The following is an 18253-nucleotide window of genomic DNA, read 5'->3' as shown; positions in this document are numbered from 1 at the left end:
TGTGAAATGGGAAGAGACAATTGATGGCAGATTTTCAGGCAGCTAGCAGCAGAGAAATAGAAAGCTATGAAGAAAATTAGTTCTCTTGTGAAAAACTCCATAGATTAGCAGAAGACTTACTTCTCTTTCTCTCTAAGGACAGATGAAAAGACTATAGCAAGAATTGGGACTGTTGCAAGCACCAAAGTTGTTTTTTTGTCTCTATATTGTCAGGTGAACAAGGGAATGGTTGGGTAGTGGTGGAGAAAAGGGTTTTCTGGAGGTTTAATTCTGGTTTTCTTATTCTTACAGTTTTTGTTAATAAACTTTCTTCATTCCTTTTAAGTTTGCAGCCTGTTTTGCTCTTGTTCTAATCCATATCTCCTAGCAAGAAATAAGTAAGTTTTCTGGTAATTCTTTTAGTTACTGCTTTAAAACCACAACATTTATTTGGTGTGTTGGCCGGGAAACAAAATTAGCAAATCTAAACCACTACACAAATTAATTTATTATTCTTGGTGTTTGCCAAGAAGCTGAAATTAGCAAATCTAAACCACTACAATCCCTAAATGCAATCTCTTTGGCTGGATGAGAGTCTTGCTCAAGTGAGAAAGCAGAAAGATCAGTGGTGGTGCTCTGCAAGGTCTCCTCTGGTGCAGGGCTGTCAGCGACTGGGAGGTGAGAGCAGGCTGTAAGAGACGGTGCGAAGTTTCCCTCATCTGCCTCACAACCATGGCAAGAACAGAGACCGAGACCCTGAAGACCACAAGGGACTTTGTGCAGAGCTTCTGACCTGGTTGAGGTGGATGTTTGCTAAGTGATTGTTTGGAGGTGTGCTTGACCTGACAAAAGCTTTCCAGAGCAACAGGTCACAGCACAAGAGTGATGTGGTGCTGGTGAGCAGGGACTTGTGAAGAGCGGCCTGCTCTGTGCCTTACACCGGCTTCTCAGAGCAAGGGGTCACACCACAATAGCCTATAAATCTCCCCACCTTTTGGCCAACTGCCCCTCACTTTGAAACAGACTATAAAAGTGACTTTTCTAAGTTACTTTTTGAGAGAGAGATGTCCCCACAGAAGACACCAGCGACCCCATCTTGTCTGTTGGTAGCTATAACCCCCGCCTTTTTTCTCTCTCTACTTTGCTTCTTTATCCCTCCCTTCGCTCTCTCTCTCTCTTTTTCTCTCCCTCTCATCTCTCATTGCATAACCCATGTTGCTGGCACTAAAATAAAGGTACATTGTTGCTGTTATGATTTAACCTGAAATTCCTTGGTGTCCTTTTTGCACTCGGAGATCATACGAACCTTTCACAACTCCCGCTTGTGTTAGAGGATTGTGACAGAGGCCCTGCCATATTTGATCCATGTTTGAGCAGGTCAACAAGACAATGAAGAAAACTGTATCAGTTACGGGGTGGGAACTTGACCCTTGCAAGACAAACAATGGATAGGTCAATGGGTGGGCAGTTAACTTTTGAAAGAGGAACAGTTCATAATGGAGACATTGTTGGCATGGAGTCGATATTCTGAGCCATCGTGGTCTCATCTCACGTGCCGGCCATGTGGGAGCTAAAGCTGTCACTGGGAAAATTCCACTCCTGAGCAGGAGATATAAGGCCTGGCTCTGGCTTGGAGTGATGAGAAGGACAAAATGCAGACGGATTTGATGCTGGGGATGACCTGAAATTGCACTGCCTACCTGCCTCTCCTGCCGAGCACCATGCTTCATCTCCTTCTCCTGCTCAGTGGGTTTCTGGGAATCCAGGGGTTGGTATGTATTATTTGGTACTGCAACTAATGGAATAAATTTTCTTTGCAACCCCCACTGTGTCTTGGCTTCTTTTCTACATGGGTCTCCTTCTGAAGCTATGACAATGACTACCAGAGAGCTTCAGGACAAGCCTATTTCCATTTCAATATATTCTGAGACAGGATTTAAATATGTCAAATAATCTGGGGAAATGGTTAGCCTGTGAGTTTCAGCAAAATATTGACTATGTCTTAGTTATATGGATACAAACTAGTAGGTGAGATTGCTACATGTGCACAATTTAGGGAAGGGATTCTCCACACACCCTGCACTGAAATAGAGTAATATTTCCTTTTGAACCCTGAGCTGGCTGTGGGGATTGGGCCCACTTTGGTCACTTTCATTTTGGCCATTTCTCTTGAGCAGGTAAGAAAGATCAAAACAAAACCTTTTCCAGCTGTTTCTCTCTGGTTTACCTTTTGGGGGGCCAAAGCTCTGTGCTGCATGTGGCCCAAGTGTGTGCAGAGCAATGCCTGCAGAGCCTCCTCAAAATCCTTCAGTTTCCTCACAGGTCATCATCACTTGTTCCCAGGTGTGTCCAGATCTGACAGGAGAAAAAGCCCACAGCACAGTGGGCACCGTGCCCTGCCCAGCCAGAGATCTCTGGCACTGAGCAGCAGCAGCAGCAGCAGCGCCAGCACTTTTCAACCTGCTCCTGCCTTGGCTTCACCTGGGGGACAGAAGCCTCTGGAAATCAGCACTGCCACTCATGTTCCTAGCCTGGAGCAGCTGCTGCTGCTGGTGGGCAGATCCTGCCAGTCTGACTGCTTCCAAATGGGAATAAAGACAGAGGCAGAGACGGACACACAGAGAAGCTCTGGGCTTGTGCAATAAATGGGAAAAGGTATGGGGGAATGGGTTAAGAATTATAAAACCTCTTTTGTCAACAGTGCCTTTTCTCCTGCCTTTTTCTACCTTCTCATTTCCTATCTTTTCTCCCTTCCCAATCATGATTGTCACAACTCTCTTGACCATTTCTCACTCTTGTTTCCCAGCCTTTTCACCTCATCTTCCTCGCACTTTTCTTCTCACCTTTCCCACCCTTTTCTCCCCTCTTGTTTCCTTATCCCAGGTTGCTTTCTCAAAATTTCTCCTTATGTTTCTCACTTTTCTCCTTATGCTTCTCACTCTTTTCCTCTCATGTGTCTCACACTTTTTTCTTCACATTTATAATTCTTTTCTCTTCATGGTCCTTATACTTTTTTTCTCATATTTTGTTCCCCTCTTTCACTCATGTTTTCTGACTTTTCCCACCCTCGCGTTTCTCTATTTTTTTTTGTTGTTGTTCTTCTGCCTCAGGTTTCCACAATGTTCCTCTCACATTTCCTGCCTCTTTTACTCTTTTTACAAATAAAACTTCTCATGCTCTTCCCCTCACATCCACTCCCTTCTCTCCCTTTGTTTCTCACCATTTTGTACTCATGTTGCTTAGAATTTTCCCATCATATTTCCTGCCCTCTTCTCCCCTCACCTTCTTCTCCTCTTTTCACTCACATTTCTCACCCTTTGCCACTCAGCTTTCCTACCCTTTTCTTCCCTCCTGTAGTGGCCAGGGATCTGGCCAGCGGTGTGGCCGTTCTTCCTTGGAGGGAGGAGACCCCTTAGGCTGCAGATGGTTGCCCTCTCCTTGGGAGAGAGACCCTGTCTGGCCACCTTTACAGGTGTGCTGAGGTCAAAAAGCCACCCCCGGCATGCCTCCAGTTTTATGTACATTCTGTGTTTCTCACTAGTTATTCCCTTTGACCCACCCTTTTCCCCAGCAGATAAAAAGCAAGTTCTCTCTGACCCTGTCAGCTTTTGAACTGGGATTTCTTGGAGGAGAAAGTTGAATTAAAACCTCCTAAGAGATCAGAGCTACGACGATCTGTCTCTTTTCTTCTGTATTTGCCTTAAGAGCTGTTTTCACTCCAGCAGCTCTTTTGAGGGCTAAAGAGCTGAAAGCCCAGAAGCAGCTGCTGAGGTGCCCGAGCCCTGAAGTTCTCACCACCCCACCGTCACACACAGCTGACTTCACCTTCCCATTTCTCTCCTTTCCTCACATTTCTCACACTTGTGACCTCCCATTTTCTGCCTTTTTCCCCTCACATTTCTTCACCCACTGCTTCCTTTCAGTGACTCTTTCTAAATAAATAGGTACCCTGAGGGATAGATATCACAGGTGAGCACCCATTGCACAGTCTGCTTTCAGTTAAATTCCATCTCCATTTTCATCACCTCACACTCACTGTGAGTCCTGCATGGAAGACCCAGGCTCTGATGCTTCATTGTGCTTTTGGTACTTTTTCTTTAAGCAAATGAAATTTTCTATTTTAAAACATTCAAACCCTGGAGTTTCTTTCTATTTTCACCTGAGACTACTGCCAGCCAAGGTTACAAAGTGGCTGGTACGTGTTTGTGTGCACAGACCACAGATGCTACCCTGTGTCCGTTCCCGGGGTGTCTGTCAATGTCCATTGAAAGAGATGGCTGGAAGGGGGGCTCTGACTGCCCTGCGCTGTTCTGGGGCTGGGCTGGTAGAGGCTGCAGAACGCTCTGAGAGACACAGCCTCACCTCTGGCCACCATCTTGTGCATGGCACAGCCTCATCTCTGGCCACCATCTTGTGCATGGTACAGCCTCATCTCTGGACGCCATCTTGTGCGTGGCACAGCCTCCATCCGCCATCTTGTGCATTGTGGCAGCTCTGAGGGCTGTGCGAGGGACGCTCTTCCCCAGCTCTGTTTTGTGTCCTTTCCTTTCCAGGGATAGCATTTGGAAATTCTGCTTCTGTCCTGGGTTACCCTGTTTCAGCCTTCTCAACACACAACTCTCTCTCTTACTCTTATTATGATTAGAAGATCCTAAGAAGAAAATGAAAGTCATACCAGGATTATGATGCATGAAATGTAGTCAAGAAAACAGTACTCCATAGTGCAGGGCCTATAGAGCATGGATTTGTTCATTCAACACCACAAGTGAGGGGAATAGCTCCGCCACTTGTCCATTGTTTGCACAGTACAAGCTTTTGAGCTTTTTTAACTTAATGGGCACATTCTACTTTCCTGACCTTCGTATTTTCTAATTCCTTGATTATGGAAGCCCTTGTAGCAGGGCTCTGCACAAGGTGGTCTTCAGCCTCCTGGTGGTCATTGCAGATGAAGGCCAGAAGTGTTCCTCAGGCTTGAACTTTTTTATCTCTGTTTCTCACATGCTCTATAAAATTTGCTCAAATAGCCAGTGGTTAGCTTTTTGCAGTTGGCTTGTTGTGCTAAAGTTGCTGATTTCTAAGAAGTGCTTGATTCCCATACCCTGTTACAAAGTAACTACTTTCCTCAGAGCTACAGCTTTTTCCCCTAGCTCAAGCACTATCTCTTTGCCTCAGTATCCAAAAGAAGAAAGGGAGGAGGGGGAAAAGTTGGTAGGGTGATAGGGCAACATTATCTTGTTGCCCAGGGATCAATTCCTAGGTCAACTAAGCAGTATTCTCGTCCATCTAGTAAGTGTGGGGGTACCATAGGGACAATGCCATTGCATGGATTTGGAGTGTTGGGGTGTTGGCACCAAAGTCCTGCTCTTGAGGGAAGTGCAGGGACACAGGGGCTGTCAGAGGACAATGAGACATGGGGGACATGAGGCCATAATGTGCCGAGCAAGATCCTGCCCAGGATGGCAGCAAAGGCATTTCCTCCCCATGGCCTTGGCACTGCAGGAAATCCCAAAAGGGGCTAAGGAGTCCCATGGGTAACCAAGGAGGGATGACCGACATCACTGTGGCCGCCAGCATTCCCCAATCATTGGCCATTCCGTGGGCACTGGGGACTCTGAGCATGTGTGGATATGCTGGTTTTACATTAATTATTACTCAGTGAGGAGGGAAGAAGCCAGCCAGAAAAATTATTTTTCTTAGAGAAGCTGCTAAGAGCTTCCTCTGTGCCTAGAAAAAAACCAATAGCTGTCTAGTTCTGAGAAGTGACAACCTATTAAATCATTTTAGAAGCTGGCTCTGCCTCTGTGAATTCTACATTTTAAAAGACAGGCAAGCCCAAGAGGGCTCCCTCTTGTTTCCAGCCTTGAAAGGTAACTGGGCTATGGCTGGGCCTGCCCCGCTCCACCGCAGCCTGCGAGGCCTGGAGGGGCCGGGCCAGGCCCCAACAGGAGCCAGGCGGGGGACGGGAGGCTGCGGGGCCCCGGCCAGAGCTAAGCCAATTCACACCTGCTAACATCTTACTAACACCAAGCCCTGGCCTCATCCCTGGCCCTGTCTGCTCATGCCAAGCCAGAGTCCGCTGGACCCTGGGAGTAGCTGCTGGCCAAGCCAGGCCTCCTCCAGTGCAACCTGCCACAAGTGGCTGCCAGGCAGAGAAAGGGGAAGCCATCAGTCTACAGCTGAATTTTGAAATAGCAAGGACCAAAGACCAGTCACACAGCCAGATCACCATGACCATTGTGATCAGGTCCCTGAGATCTTAGCACAACCACAACACAGCCTCAAATCCATCACTGTAATTATTGCAACCACTACCCAGCAAAAATCATTGTAACCATCTGCAGGCCAGGGTGAGATATTAACTCTTTCACTGCAAAGAGAAGACCTAGAGACCTTAAACCTCTCTCAAGAGAGAGAGAAAAATATAAAGACATGTAAAAGATAACACACAACTCAATGAGAAAAGATTAAGTTCCAAATCAAAGGAGCATGAGGAGATGCCCTAATATGCCATTGCCATCTGCTGCAAGTATTTCCACTGAGCCCCCCTTCTAGAAATGTCCCTGCAGCACATCAGCATCAGCTCTAGGTTTGGTTGCATCAGTAAGGCAATTCAAGCCTTACCCCACGCAAACAATCTCCATTCTCAGGCAACATTTTGCTGTGGGTTATCGTTCCAGCTCTTTTGGCTGTGTAGATGGCCCTAATAACAGGAAAAAAGCACCTCAGAACTGGTGTTATCTTTCCAGCAATGAAGGAAAGAAACTCAAACCAAACAAAGTTTCTAAAATAGTGGTTTTGAGAGAAGAAGTGCACCCCCTTTCTTCTCACTTCTTGCCTGCAACCTGGAGAGGATGGTTTAAAGGCACAGAGTCCCTGCTGCTTCTTGTGCCGTGCTGCTGAAACACTTAGTGACCATATTTGTTCATAAACCAAGCCACTTTCTCCATATCACCAAGCTGGAGCCTGGTGATGGGGAGAGTCTGCCAAAACCTCCAGTTTGTTTCTGGTACTTTCTGGGATGGGCCCAGTGTTTATGCATTGACTTGAGTATCCAACGATCAGAGGCTTAGCAAAGGGATGACACTTCTCTTTCTTCTGATTTCACCAGGAATATTTTCCTTTTACATCATAAGGAAGCCTGAAATTTTCAGACTGCAGAGAGACAAAGCTGCAGGTGGCTCCTGGGTACCCAAACAGGCATTTTCATCTCAATACATTTGGGGTGCCATCTTAATGTATTTCTGTTGAATATAGCATGCCAAATATTTCTTTCCTTCCCTGAGGAGCACTTGGGGGATTTCCTTTCTTTTCTTCCAAATACCATTGTTTTCAACAACAGGACAAAAAGCTTGATGAGTTTTGTTTTATGGCAGCTGTGCTTCTGGGACCAACAAGAACTGCAGAGATGCCCTTCATGTAATGATACTTGGAAATAGAGTTAGTTAGAATAGCAAAATCCCCCTTCCAAGAAGCCTGTCAAGCTGGTGTGAACTCTCAGAGAAGGAAACATGTATATGCATGTCTTTATTTTCCCACTAACTAGGTCACTCAAAGAAATCAGCTGCCAAAGCCAGACCTGCTGGATGTTGGAAATGCTGGAGCTGCTTTGGGGCTTGTGTTTTTTGATGATACAGGGAAGTCATCTCTGCCTCTCTGCCAGGGCAAAATCTGCCACTGCAGAGTGGAGCAGAAACAATGGGCTCTGGGAGAGCAGTTGCAGATGGGAAAGAAGCAGGTGGAGCCTTGTGTTTCTGTTTGCTCCAGGTTCAACTCCTGATAACCAAAGGAGGGACCCCACAGCTGCCGCAGCCCAAACTCCTCTCAGCTTTGCTTCGTGACTTCCTGAGCTGCTGCCTGCAGACAGACGAGGCACAGCGCTGGTCTGCTGAGGAGCTCCTGCAGGTAAAATGCCAAGGGGCTGCAGGTGAAACAGTGGCTGAGGCATGGTGGCTCCTTCTCCACTGAATTCCAGGGCATCAGATGTGCCCCCCTATTCCTCCCTTCCAATCTTGGTGCTGTTCAACTGAGAATGGTGAGGAATTCTAGACTGAGCAGGGCTGGCAGGGACCTGTAAAGCTCATGTGGTCCGAGTGCCCTGCAGAGAGCAGGGACATCCTTAAAGAGAACAGGATACTCAGACCTGAGCTATTTCCAGGCGTGGGGCACCTACCAGCTCTTGGGCCAACCTATACCACTGCTGCCCCATGCTCCTTAGACCTACTCTGACTCAATCCCCTTTTCATTTAAAATATACTCCCCTGCCTTTGAAGCTCTTAGCTTGGAAAATCATGTTTTCTTCTTGTTTTCTTTTCCTTTCTGCAGTATCAATTTGTAACATTGGCCAAGCCTGGCTCCAGCCTGGTGCCGCTCATCCTTTCAGTGAAGCAGTGAAAGGAGAAGACAATAATGCTGTGATCAATTTAGAACTGTTTTCTTCATGGCCAGCTTAGAGTAGGAATGTAGAGTAGAATTAGATAGTAGGATTGTAGAGTAGTAATGTAAAGTAGGATTGTAAATCCATAAAGTTTCTGAAACCTTAACTCCTTTGGAAAATTCCCCTTTTTCTATCCCTGTGAGAAAGCTCAACATTTCGTTCTGAACTGCCACTTTTTCCTTAGAGGTGGAAAGTGACATGGATGGCTTCTTTGGTATGGTTTGTAAGTGGGGAAGGCTCTTCTTCAGTCATCCTCTCCAAAGATCAGACTATTCAAGAGGCATCCTGTTCACATACTGTCTTTCATCAATCTGCTGCTGCTCTCTGTAAACAATTTGGAATTTGAAAAACACTGGCTCGAGCAGTGCTTGCAGCATGTCCTGAGAGCGCTATTCTGACACCAGTGCAAGATGGAGGAGCTAATCCTCGGGGACTCCAGCCCCATGAGTTTGGCAAACTGATGTTACTGAATTTTCACCTTTTGGACCATTACATTATGTGCATATGTCAGTGGATACTTGCTCAGCATTTGTGTGAGCTTCTGCCCGTTCTTCTGCCTCAGCTGCTGCAGCTCAACAACCTTCGAGAAGGACTCCAAATTTTGCTGTGATGGGATGCCCCAAGAGGATCAAAACTGACAATGGTCCCATATATTGAGCCACTTCTAGTGCTAATTTTTTACAACATTGGGGTATTCAACTTCTCCATGGAGTCCCATATAACTCGTGTGGCCAAGCAATTGTTGAATGCATTCCTGGCGTTCTTAAAAGTCACCTTAATATTTTGGAAAAACAGGGGTAAATAGGGGGGGTTCCCCCCATGAAATATTGGCAAAACCATTATTTGTTATAAATTGGTTGAGTGTAGGTGGACGACAAGACCATCCTCCTGCAATAGTACACATGCAAACAAAGCAACCTGATTTTACCTTAAAAAATATTCAAATTAAATATTTTCCTCCCCTGACCGGGTTATGGGAGGGCCCAATGCAGTTATTAACCTGGGGAAGGGCTTATGCTTGTGTTTCCACAGGGAAAAATTCAGCTACATGGATTCCTGCAAAATGGCTTAAACCATGCTTACAGAAGAATAATGACATCAGCTCTTTGTCCTGAAGCATGGAAGAGACATCAGCATGGAATGAACTTGGCATTGACACCATTTCTGAGTGCCCTGCACCCTGACAATAAGGACGCAGTAAGATAAGATAAGTAAGATAAGATCTTACTGCATTTTATGCAGCTCTTTGCACACAATCAGTTGACAAGAGACAATTAGAGGCTTTTGAAGGTGTTTGTGGAGAAGAAGGGCTTGACTATTGACCCTGGCTATTGGTGTGTTGTTCTTGGTGTAAACAAGAGAGTTGGAGAGTCACTCAGGCACATGAAAGAGAGGAGGTGTATAAGTGTCAGCCGTGTATCACACGGGTTATTATCTACTCTAGAGCATGATGGTTGACTGACTTTGGTGGTCCATCATTAGATCAGTTGCCTGGAGGGAATGCTCCAAGGGGTGCAGTCAGAGTACTGCATGAACAACAACAGTTTCTAAACTCGTTCAAACAGACTGAAGATTTTGGACAGAGAGTATTAGCAGACATTAGCTTTGAGCTTCTTAAACGCTTCGCATTATTACGTATTAGGCAAGGCAATAAGGTAGTGAACACCAAGTGTGGTCTGGGTGGTGGAGTTGCCCAAAGTTGGCAAGTTTGTAGTCCTGAACAGGACATGGGAGAAAGACGATGGTGACGTGCACGCCCATGCGATGTTAATGTTGATTTTGGGGGGTTTTTCATTGTATGGTGAGGGGTGTTTCTGGACAAAGCACAAAGAAATGTTTGGGTAACCAGCTAATGTGTCTGGTATGCAGGATTTTTGTCTCAATTTACAGCAGGCCAATGACCCTTTTTGAACTTGTTTAATTGGCATTCCCCTTTCAGGAGAAAAAAACAGATTTTTCTGGTTGGTGGGACCCGAAAATTGTAAATTTAAGAAGCGGCAGAAGTGATGACTGTCTCAGTCCAAAGGGACAGTATACTTGGCTGTCTGTGTGCAATGCAGCCTGGTAGAAAAGAGTAATTGCAAATTTGAACTGATCATATCCTATTCCATTTCAAGAACTGGATTTGTTAGCCAGTGTTTTCCCAACCTTGTATGTCAATGTTACTGTTCTGCCTAGTTGCAACAGTATGACCCCACCATGGTAAGCAGTTAATGGAACAGGAGTAGTTTGGTTTGGAGATCCTTGGATTAGTTGGTTACAAGAGCAAGGAGGAAAAACGTTGTTTGAAGGTTATCCAAATGTTACAGGACAATCTCCATGAAACAGGTTAAAAACAGGGGGTCTGACAGGAAACACTTCAGGAGAATGGGAACTCCCACCGGGATTCTTTTTGATTTGTGGGAATCGAGCATGGCCTGGAATTCCAAGATGGCCTGTTGGTGGACCATGCTCTCCTGGTCCACTAACATTATTTGCCCCCCATATGAAGAATTTATTGAATGTCAGTCAAAGTCATCATCAAAGATCACATCGATCCTTTTGGAATTTTTACTAGGAAAGTTATAGAACCTTTACCATCATTGGCGACTGTCATTGCAACATCGTTCCTTTTACCAGAGGGAATGGCTGCCAAAAATGCAGTCTGCAAACTGGCACAGCAGTGCTCCAGTGATGGAGCCACTCGCTGCTGCAGTTTGCACTGTTTACGGCTTTCTTTATTCCAGCTATTACCTGACAAACCTGGCATGTAAGTAGAGGTTTTCCCTGGGTGTAACCTAACCTGGCTTTTGTAGGTCTTCCTGCTTTTTCTTAGTGCCTGGATTGATTTTGAAACAGAAGGACCATTAGGATGCCACTGCTTTGCTAGAGCTCCTGTCAACAAGTTTAGCAAAAAACGGGATACCTGTAGCCAGGGGTCTGCAGGCAGCATTTGCAAGGGTTCCATTCCCTGCACAGGAGAGTCTGTGGCAGCAGAGTCTGTCCTTTCCTCAGTTTGCTGGCTCAAGCAGGATAGCTTTGAAAATGCAGAGACCTTCTCAGAAGGCCTTCTTAAGACTTTGTGGTTCTCCCCACAATTGAGGGAAAGCTTCTTTTGTTCTCAATTTTGTCATGAAAGGATTTGACTAAGTTCACCCTTTTCTGAGTGCTAGAATAGCAATAGCCTTTGCAATGAAGTGCAAACTCCAAAGCAGCGAGTGTGTGCTCCTGAACGCTGGAGCTGCTGTTGCTGTGCTGCACAATAGAACTGCCACAGCTCAGGGGGATTTGGGGGAAGATTTTCTGGGCCAATGTTTTCAGCAAGTTAATGAGAATTACTGCATGCAACTTATCTTTTAAAAAAGTACCTGAAAGGGAAAAGAGCAAAAGCTACTTTATCTGTCGGACAGGACATGAGCATTGAGTGTGAAAGAAAACTGCATTTCCTTGATCAACTTTGTGTTCACTTACTGGCAAAAGAGGCCAAAGTGTAGGCACAAGCAAGAATATTGCCCAGTTCCTTTTTGGATGTGTGAAAGAAAGGTGTCCCCTGAGGGATGCTGTCAGAGGAAAATACCCTCTGTTTGGGTTCACTTATTCTATGGGATTCAGCAGCCCAGGCAGTTTTCTCACCCCATTGCGTTCATTTTCCCTTGCTCACTGCAGGTCACCTGAGGCGTGTGTTCAGATGTGCCGATCCTGAGGTGAGTGAGAAAGAAACCTTTGATATTCCTGCTGTTGGAGAATTGTGGAGCAAGCTGGGAGCTTGGCCTGTGGCAGTAGAGTGTAGGTGGCCAGCTGAGTAGGCTGAAAGGAAATCCATTTCCATGTCTGCAGCAGTGATAGCAAAGGCATTGCTGCCTATTTCCTCATTTTCTACTGCAGTGCTTTAAAAGAACCAGAAGACCAGTTTTGCAGAGAGAGCACTGCTTCTTGATAGTAGCCAGGGTGGGAGATCTAATTCAGACAATTTGCAGACCAGTTGAATTAAGCCATTTTCATTTAGCTGGAGTGACTTAGAATCCCATTGCTATCAAAGTGGATGATTTGTCCTTAGTCGAGCTGGTTGTAGAAATAGAGCAGAATAGAAGTAAGGTTATAAATGATAGGTAGCTGCCTGTCCCTAACACTACTATCTGTGCACAGAGCCCAGAACCAACAGCAGACTCTTCTCTGGCTCCCTCTGCTCCTGGAGAAGAGGCCAAAGAGGAGCAAAATGACCACGAGCCTCCAGCACTGGTCACACCCCAGCCTGAACATTCAGAGACTGTAAGTGCCACTTCTGGCTGGTGTTGTCTTTAGTGCAAGGCAGAGCTGCAAGTTCCTCAGCAGCCAGCACTTGCTGTTGGTAGCTGAGGCTGCCGAGTGCTGGAGTCGTGCCAGCACCTAGCAAGTCACCCCAGCCAATGGCAGCTGAAAAATGACTTTTGATCTGTCATGTTTAGGCCCCCAATTGCTGGGATTCTGAGAGGGGCCAACCTGAAGCATGAAGGCTCCCTGTGTCCAGAGGAGGGAGCATTTCAAAGACACTCTGCTCAGCCATGTCACATTCTGGAGAGGACACTGTGGTCTGGAGAGTCCTGTGCCCTACAGACTGGCCAAGTAGCTGCAGGCACAAAAGATGTGGATCTGACCACACAAGCACTTTGGGCTGGTTTGTCTCCATGAGCTCCTTGGGTGTGCTTACCTGGGAGTATTTCAGAGACACACTGGGGATGTGAAATTTCTCACTGAAATCAGGGATTTTGGTGCCTTTGTTGCCAGGTTGTTGTTTTGCCTCTTCAGGCAGAGCAGTCAGTAGCAGAGCTGACAGGTGCTCTGAGCCCACGTCTCTTCTGGCTTTTGATAAGCTGCAAAGAGATGATTTTGTTGTCGGTGAATCCATGTGGGGCCACTCTTCTCTTGTGTGGCAAAAGACACAAACTGCACAGTTCTGAACCCTTCTTCTGAGTCAAAAACCAGAGACTCCATATGTCTGTTGAGACTTTTCTTTCTGAAGTCTGCAGCTTTGAAAACTCCCCTGGAGCCTGGAGGCTGGGATAAAGCCGCAAGTCCTTGAGTGCTGTCTTGTGTTGCTAAGAACAGGAAAGGCATCTCCAAATTCCGGATGGTGTCTTGAAAGTCAAATGTGCAACTTGGTGCCTGAGCAGCTGCCTGGGACAAAGCACCCAGGGGTGTCGCTCAACAGCAGCTGAACGTGAGCCAGCTTGGGCCCAGGTGGCCAAGAAGGCCTGGGGCATGCTGGCCATGTGTCAGCAAGAGTGGGGCAGCAGGAGCAGGGCAGTGAGCGTCCCCCTGTGCTGGGCAGCACTGTGGTGCTTCAAGTCTGCTTCAAGCAGACTTCCATCAATCCCGACATGACAGTGCTCACCACTTGGGCCACTTTCCTGCAAAACATCCCCTCCCTGCAGCCAAGAGGATTAGACCCTGGAGTGGGTGACAATTTCATTCTTTGCTTTGTTTATTTGTCTATTGGTTTGATAGTAGGAAGAACCCTGTGTAGTTTCTCCTTCTGCAGCCATTAAAGGTGCTTTGGCTCAACCCTTCCTGCCCACTTGCAGCACTGGAAGAGACTCTGTTAGAATTTGAATTTGGAAGATGGCAGTTCTGGAATATGCAGTATTTTTGCAGGAGAACACATAGTTTGGGGTGGGGATGTTGGGGCAGAAGGAGCTGTTCTGGTGCCAGGCCAGACAGCAGGGCTTGCACATCACTTTCAGGTGAACAGTGCCCATGCCTTTTGGCAGTCCATGGTTGATCAATAGGTGCTGTGTTTGGGAACTGAGCAGGAAATCAATGGCCTTGCATTCCAGCTGGTGCTGAGAGATCAGAGAGGCTGGGAGGGGCTGGGCTTCATTTCTGATTGCAGCCACTTCAGCACCATCAGTGTGCTTGAGTCCAAGAGAAGAACTTGTCTGAGCACAGATGCACAAAGAAACTGCAGTTCCCAGAGCAGTGCTCTGCGTCTGACAGCAAAGCACCAACACAATCCAGATTCCCCAAGAGTGTGATTTATTGAAGCAACCGGAGAGCAAGTTCAGCACTGCTGCTGATGGGGGCACTGTCTATCTATCTATCTATCTATCTATCTATCTATCTATCTATCTATCTATCTATCTATCTATCATCTACGTATATATGTATGTATGTATGTATGTATGTATGTATGTATCTATCTATCTATCTATCTATCTATCTATCTATCTATCCATCTAGCCATCTATCCATCTATCTATCATCTATTTGACAGATATCAAATATTCCATTTGAATTTTCCCATCTCTGCTCCAAAGCAGCTGGTGGTATAAAGGTCACCTAAAGGCATCCCTTTGAGGAGAGGAGGAGAGACAGGTTCCATTGACTGATCCAGAGCAGGCAGAGATGATTCCCTCTGCAGAGATGGTTGTTTTTTCCCCTCACGGCTCTTTTTCTCCTCCACTCTCTTCTGCTGTGAAACCTTCTTTTTATGCAACAAATTGCTGCATGTCCTAAGGGAGTGGAACAATCTCAAGCCCTAGGTGGAGTTTGGAGACTTTGGTCATACATAGATTACATGACGCATGGTTTCCTTCATTGGCATCCCTCGGGGTGTGTCAATTCATTTGTTGATGGGGCCTTTGGAGGATCTCTGTTAGTGTTGCTCAGAATTCTCAGTTGACAAAAGAGGGAGGATAAACACCTTGGTCCTCTCCCATATACTCAGGTGGCCATAGGGGCTCTCTGACCTCCCTCAGAGAATCAAATTCCACACATCCTTATCTCCTGAATGAGCAGGATTTCTAACAAGAGTATAGATGTCAGAAAAGCAGGAATGGTGGTGCAGGCCTGAAGAGAACATGAACTCCACAAGTGTCTCTCACAAGGGATGAAATCACACAGGAAGCCACCTGCAGAGCCAGGATGGAGCTGTGGGACAGGGCTGAGTGTGAGTGACTATGGAAAGACAAAGAGGACAGAGCAGAATGGGAGGGAGGCCCTCAGCAGACCCTTAAGAAATGGCACACATTTCCTGTCAGCTGCGCAAGAGTCTGTTGGGGATTCAGACCCAGCTGGACCCTGATTGTACTGCCAGTGTCACTTTGGAATCTGGGTCTCCCCATGGGCAGAGAACAAGCCAGGAGAGCAGCAGCACAGTGCTTTGGGAACGTGTGAGCCCATCAGTGTTTGAGTCTTGGCCCACAAATGTTGTGTGGGGAGTTGAAGGCCATGTTCTCTTGCTTTCTGTGCAGGTTGTTCTGGAGAAAGAGCAGGAGCAGATTGATTTGTCAGAGATGCCATGCAAGACTGAGGGAGAGCTGTTGCCAGCCCGAGAGCAGGAAGAGCAGCTTGGGCAGCAGATGGAAGAGCCACTGGAGAATGTCCAGGTAAGCCTGACTCAGCAGGTGACAGAGTGCAGGGCAGGAAGAGGGGCATAAAAGACAGCTCCTGGGACTGAGGAGGCCAGGAGTCCCAGAGGCACTTGAAAGCACAGAGCCTTGTAATCTGCAGAGATCAGCACTGGGACAGGAGGGCTACAGTGGAAGCAGAGGTGGTTAAGTAAGCAGAAAGAAGTGACTGAATGAGTGTGATTTTGAGGCTGAAAGAGGGAAAAGCTGAGCCTGATGGCAGCTCCCAGTCACTTGTTCTCCATTTGTGTGTACAGAATATCAAGACAGAGCCACAGGCAGAGTTGCCTGAAGCTCAGAGTGCCATGGTGGCAGTGAAGAGGAGGCACCAGGAAGATATGAGGAGCACTGAAGAGGAGATGAGGCTCCATGAGCAGAGAGGAGATCAGCAGAATCAGGTGAGTGAAAGAGTAGAAGTCACTCCACTCATCAAGCTGTCTCTCTCGTGTTTTTTAGAGGACATCAAGGAAAATCTCCAGGCAGAGCTGCAGGAAACAGAGGCTAGGATCGACGCAAAGGAGAAGAGGCTGGAGGAAGAACTGAAAATTGTCATAGAGAAAATTAATCACCTGATTCAGAAGAAGGATTCTCTACTAAAACAAGTGAGTGAAACAGTGATAGCCACTGCAGTCACTGCAGTCTGGTGGTTTCAGCCCCTCTTGCCTTTCCTCTGCAGAGCAGCAGGGAGCTGGGGTGATGCCCCTCAGTGCCATCCTGCTGTAGTGTCTATCCCAGCTGCTTTGAAGGAAATTTCCTGGTGTGCTGAATCCCAACTGCTGCTCTGGACAGTGGCACAAGCCGCTTTCCCCTTTTGCCAGCACTCGTCTGAATGCATTCCTGCTGGCCTCTTCCTGCTCTCCTTGTTTCTTCAGGTGTTTTTGCAAGTGAACACAGTCACCCAGATAGATGTTGAACACAAGCCACAAGCTGTCTGTATCCCTTGTGGAATCTGCTCCTCTCCTGCTCGTTCCCTTTCCTCACAGTCAATGAGCCTTGGCAGAAAGGGACAAGCTGTAGTCTCTGACTGCTTTGTTCTGTTTGACTTGAGGTCGGAGTGTTGACATCTCACCTGGCAGCCTGCAAAGGCTTCCAGCGAATGACTGGTGATGAAGAGACCCAAGGTTGGCGTGAGGCACAGCAACTGTCCCAAGCAGAGATGCTGAAGGTTGAGCATGTCTCCAAGATGGTGGAGGAAAAGTGGACTCAGTGGGAGGAGGTACAACATTTGGACAAGGAGCTGCAAATGTGTCTGCAGCCCTTGGAGGGGGAAAGGGATCCTTGGGAGGAAGTGGAATGGTCATTGCTGCAGTCATCCTTCAGAAAATCCATGAAAATGGAATATGAAGGTGGCTATGAACTCAATTAAAACCAATTTCTGGTTTTGACCATTTGGTTTCAGAAGCAGGTGTCCAAAATAATCCAGTTTATGAGCTTGGCATGTGGCTAAGAGCAACTTCTTACGGGCTTGAATTTGAAAAGAGTACTTGGGGTAATCTCTGCCAGTCACTTTCCTGACACCAACTCATTTCTACTCTCAGAGCTACCAAGAAGCCTTGGTTCCCCTCCCTGAGAAGTGGAGCCTGTGCAACTTACTCGTCTCCAGCACTGACACAGATGCTGCTCAGCCACAGGAGGATTTCCCGGAGCTACTGAGTACATCTAGTTTATTTCTTGTCTAAGGGACAGTGAATTGTGTGCACGTGCCAGCATAGCTGTACCAAATGTTCCTCCTCAGTTTGGTGTCACAGGGACATTTAGGTCTCTCCACAGGAAGTATGGATGCTAGCTTTGGAACAGGCTGCAGAGAGCTGCAGAAACTGCAGGCCCATGGCCTCTCAGTCCTGCCTGAGAAGCTAGCCTGGGAATTCAAAGGAGGATTTCAAAACAATCCTCAGAGACAGAAAACAACTGCCAGGTGCTGTTTATCTGTCCTCTTGTTTCCTCTTTCAGGAGAGGGTCAGGGGGGTAGAGTGCCCCTGACCAATGATGGTGATGTAGCACTTTGCTAACCAATAAGAGTTTCTTTTCTGTACTTTCCACGTATCTGTCTACAAGACAGGACAGAAGCAATAAACTAAAGAATTCTCGTGTTGAGACTCCCTTGAGAGTCCAGTGTCGTTCTTTATAGCCGTTCCCAATCGGAAAGAAAAGGAAGTGCTCTGCTTTGAGGCAGGGAGAGAGCACTCTGCATGTTCCTGCTGTCCCTGAGGGCAGCCTGGACTCGTTAAAGTTTACCTGGCTTCCCTTTCTACTGAAGAAAGAAGCAGGAATTGTTGCTGGAGCAGTTGCTTGAGTTCTACCCATTGGCCCAACCCCTGCTCAGATCAGCCTCTAGGAAAACACATCAAGCCCTTTGTGATTCTGCAGCACAACCCATTTAATCTGCTTCTTGCTCATAAGAGCTGACAGTGTTGTGCCCTCCCATAAAGACCTGGTGGGGCTGAGAAAAGATCCCATTTCATCTGTGTGTACTTTC

The 18253-nt window shown here is 46.9% G+C and overlaps 1 protein-coding gene across 2 annotated transcripts; it reads left to right on the top strand.

The window, feature by feature from the left end:
* The first annotated feature begins 4436 nt into the window (after window positions 1–4436).
* Window positions 4437–17873, top strand: LOC147648062 (uncharacterized). 2 transcript variants are annotated; one of them, XM_086867822.1, is made up of 9 exons: window positions 4453–7617; window positions 7744–7881; window positions 9446–11162; window positions 12059–12096; window positions 12539–12661; window positions 15622–15756; window positions 16035–16379; window positions 16826–16993; window positions 17316–17873. In XM_086867822.1, exons 3-9 carry the CDS (start codon window positions 11051–11053, stop codon window positions 17454–17456), a joined length of 1062 nt encoding a protein of 353 aa, XP_086723948.1. In that variant the 5' UTR covers window positions 4453–7617; window positions 7744–7881; window positions 9446–11050; the 3' UTR covers window positions 17457–17873. The 2 variants fall into 2 exon arrangements, with proteins under 2 accessions (XP_086723947.1, XP_086723948.1); XM_086867821.1 differs by having other exon boundaries at window positions 4437–7881.
* The last annotated feature ends 380 nt before the right edge of the window (window positions 17874–18253 follow it).

The sequence above is a fragment of the Cyanistes caeruleus genome, chromosome Z (genome assembly GCF_971803275.1).
Source record: "Cyanistes caeruleus chromosome Z, bCyaCae1.hap1.1, whole genome shotgun sequence".
Taxonomy (NCBI): domain Eukaryota; kingdom Metazoa; phylum Chordata; class Aves; order Passeriformes; family Paridae; genus Cyanistes; species Cyanistes caeruleus.
Note: the sequence above shows the minus strand (reverse complement) of the source record. Positions and strands in the feature narration are given on the sequence as shown.

What these genes read in the sequence shown, in the direction of transcription:
- LOC147648062 (XM_086867821.1), top strand. Translation starts at nt 11,051, where the DNA reads ATGCAGTCTGCAAACTGGCACAGCAGTGCTCCAGTGATGGAGCCACTC. An exon ending in TTACCTGACAAACCTGGCAT is followed by an intron (nt 11,163 to 12,058) that starts GTAAGTAGAGGT and finishes TGCTCACTGCAG; the next exon opens with GTCACCTGAGGCGTGTGTTC. An exon ending in AGCCACTGGAGAATGTCCAG is followed by an intron (nt 15,757 to 16,034) that starts GTAAGCCTGACT and finishes TTGTGTGTACAG; the next exon opens with AATATCAAGACAGAGCCACA.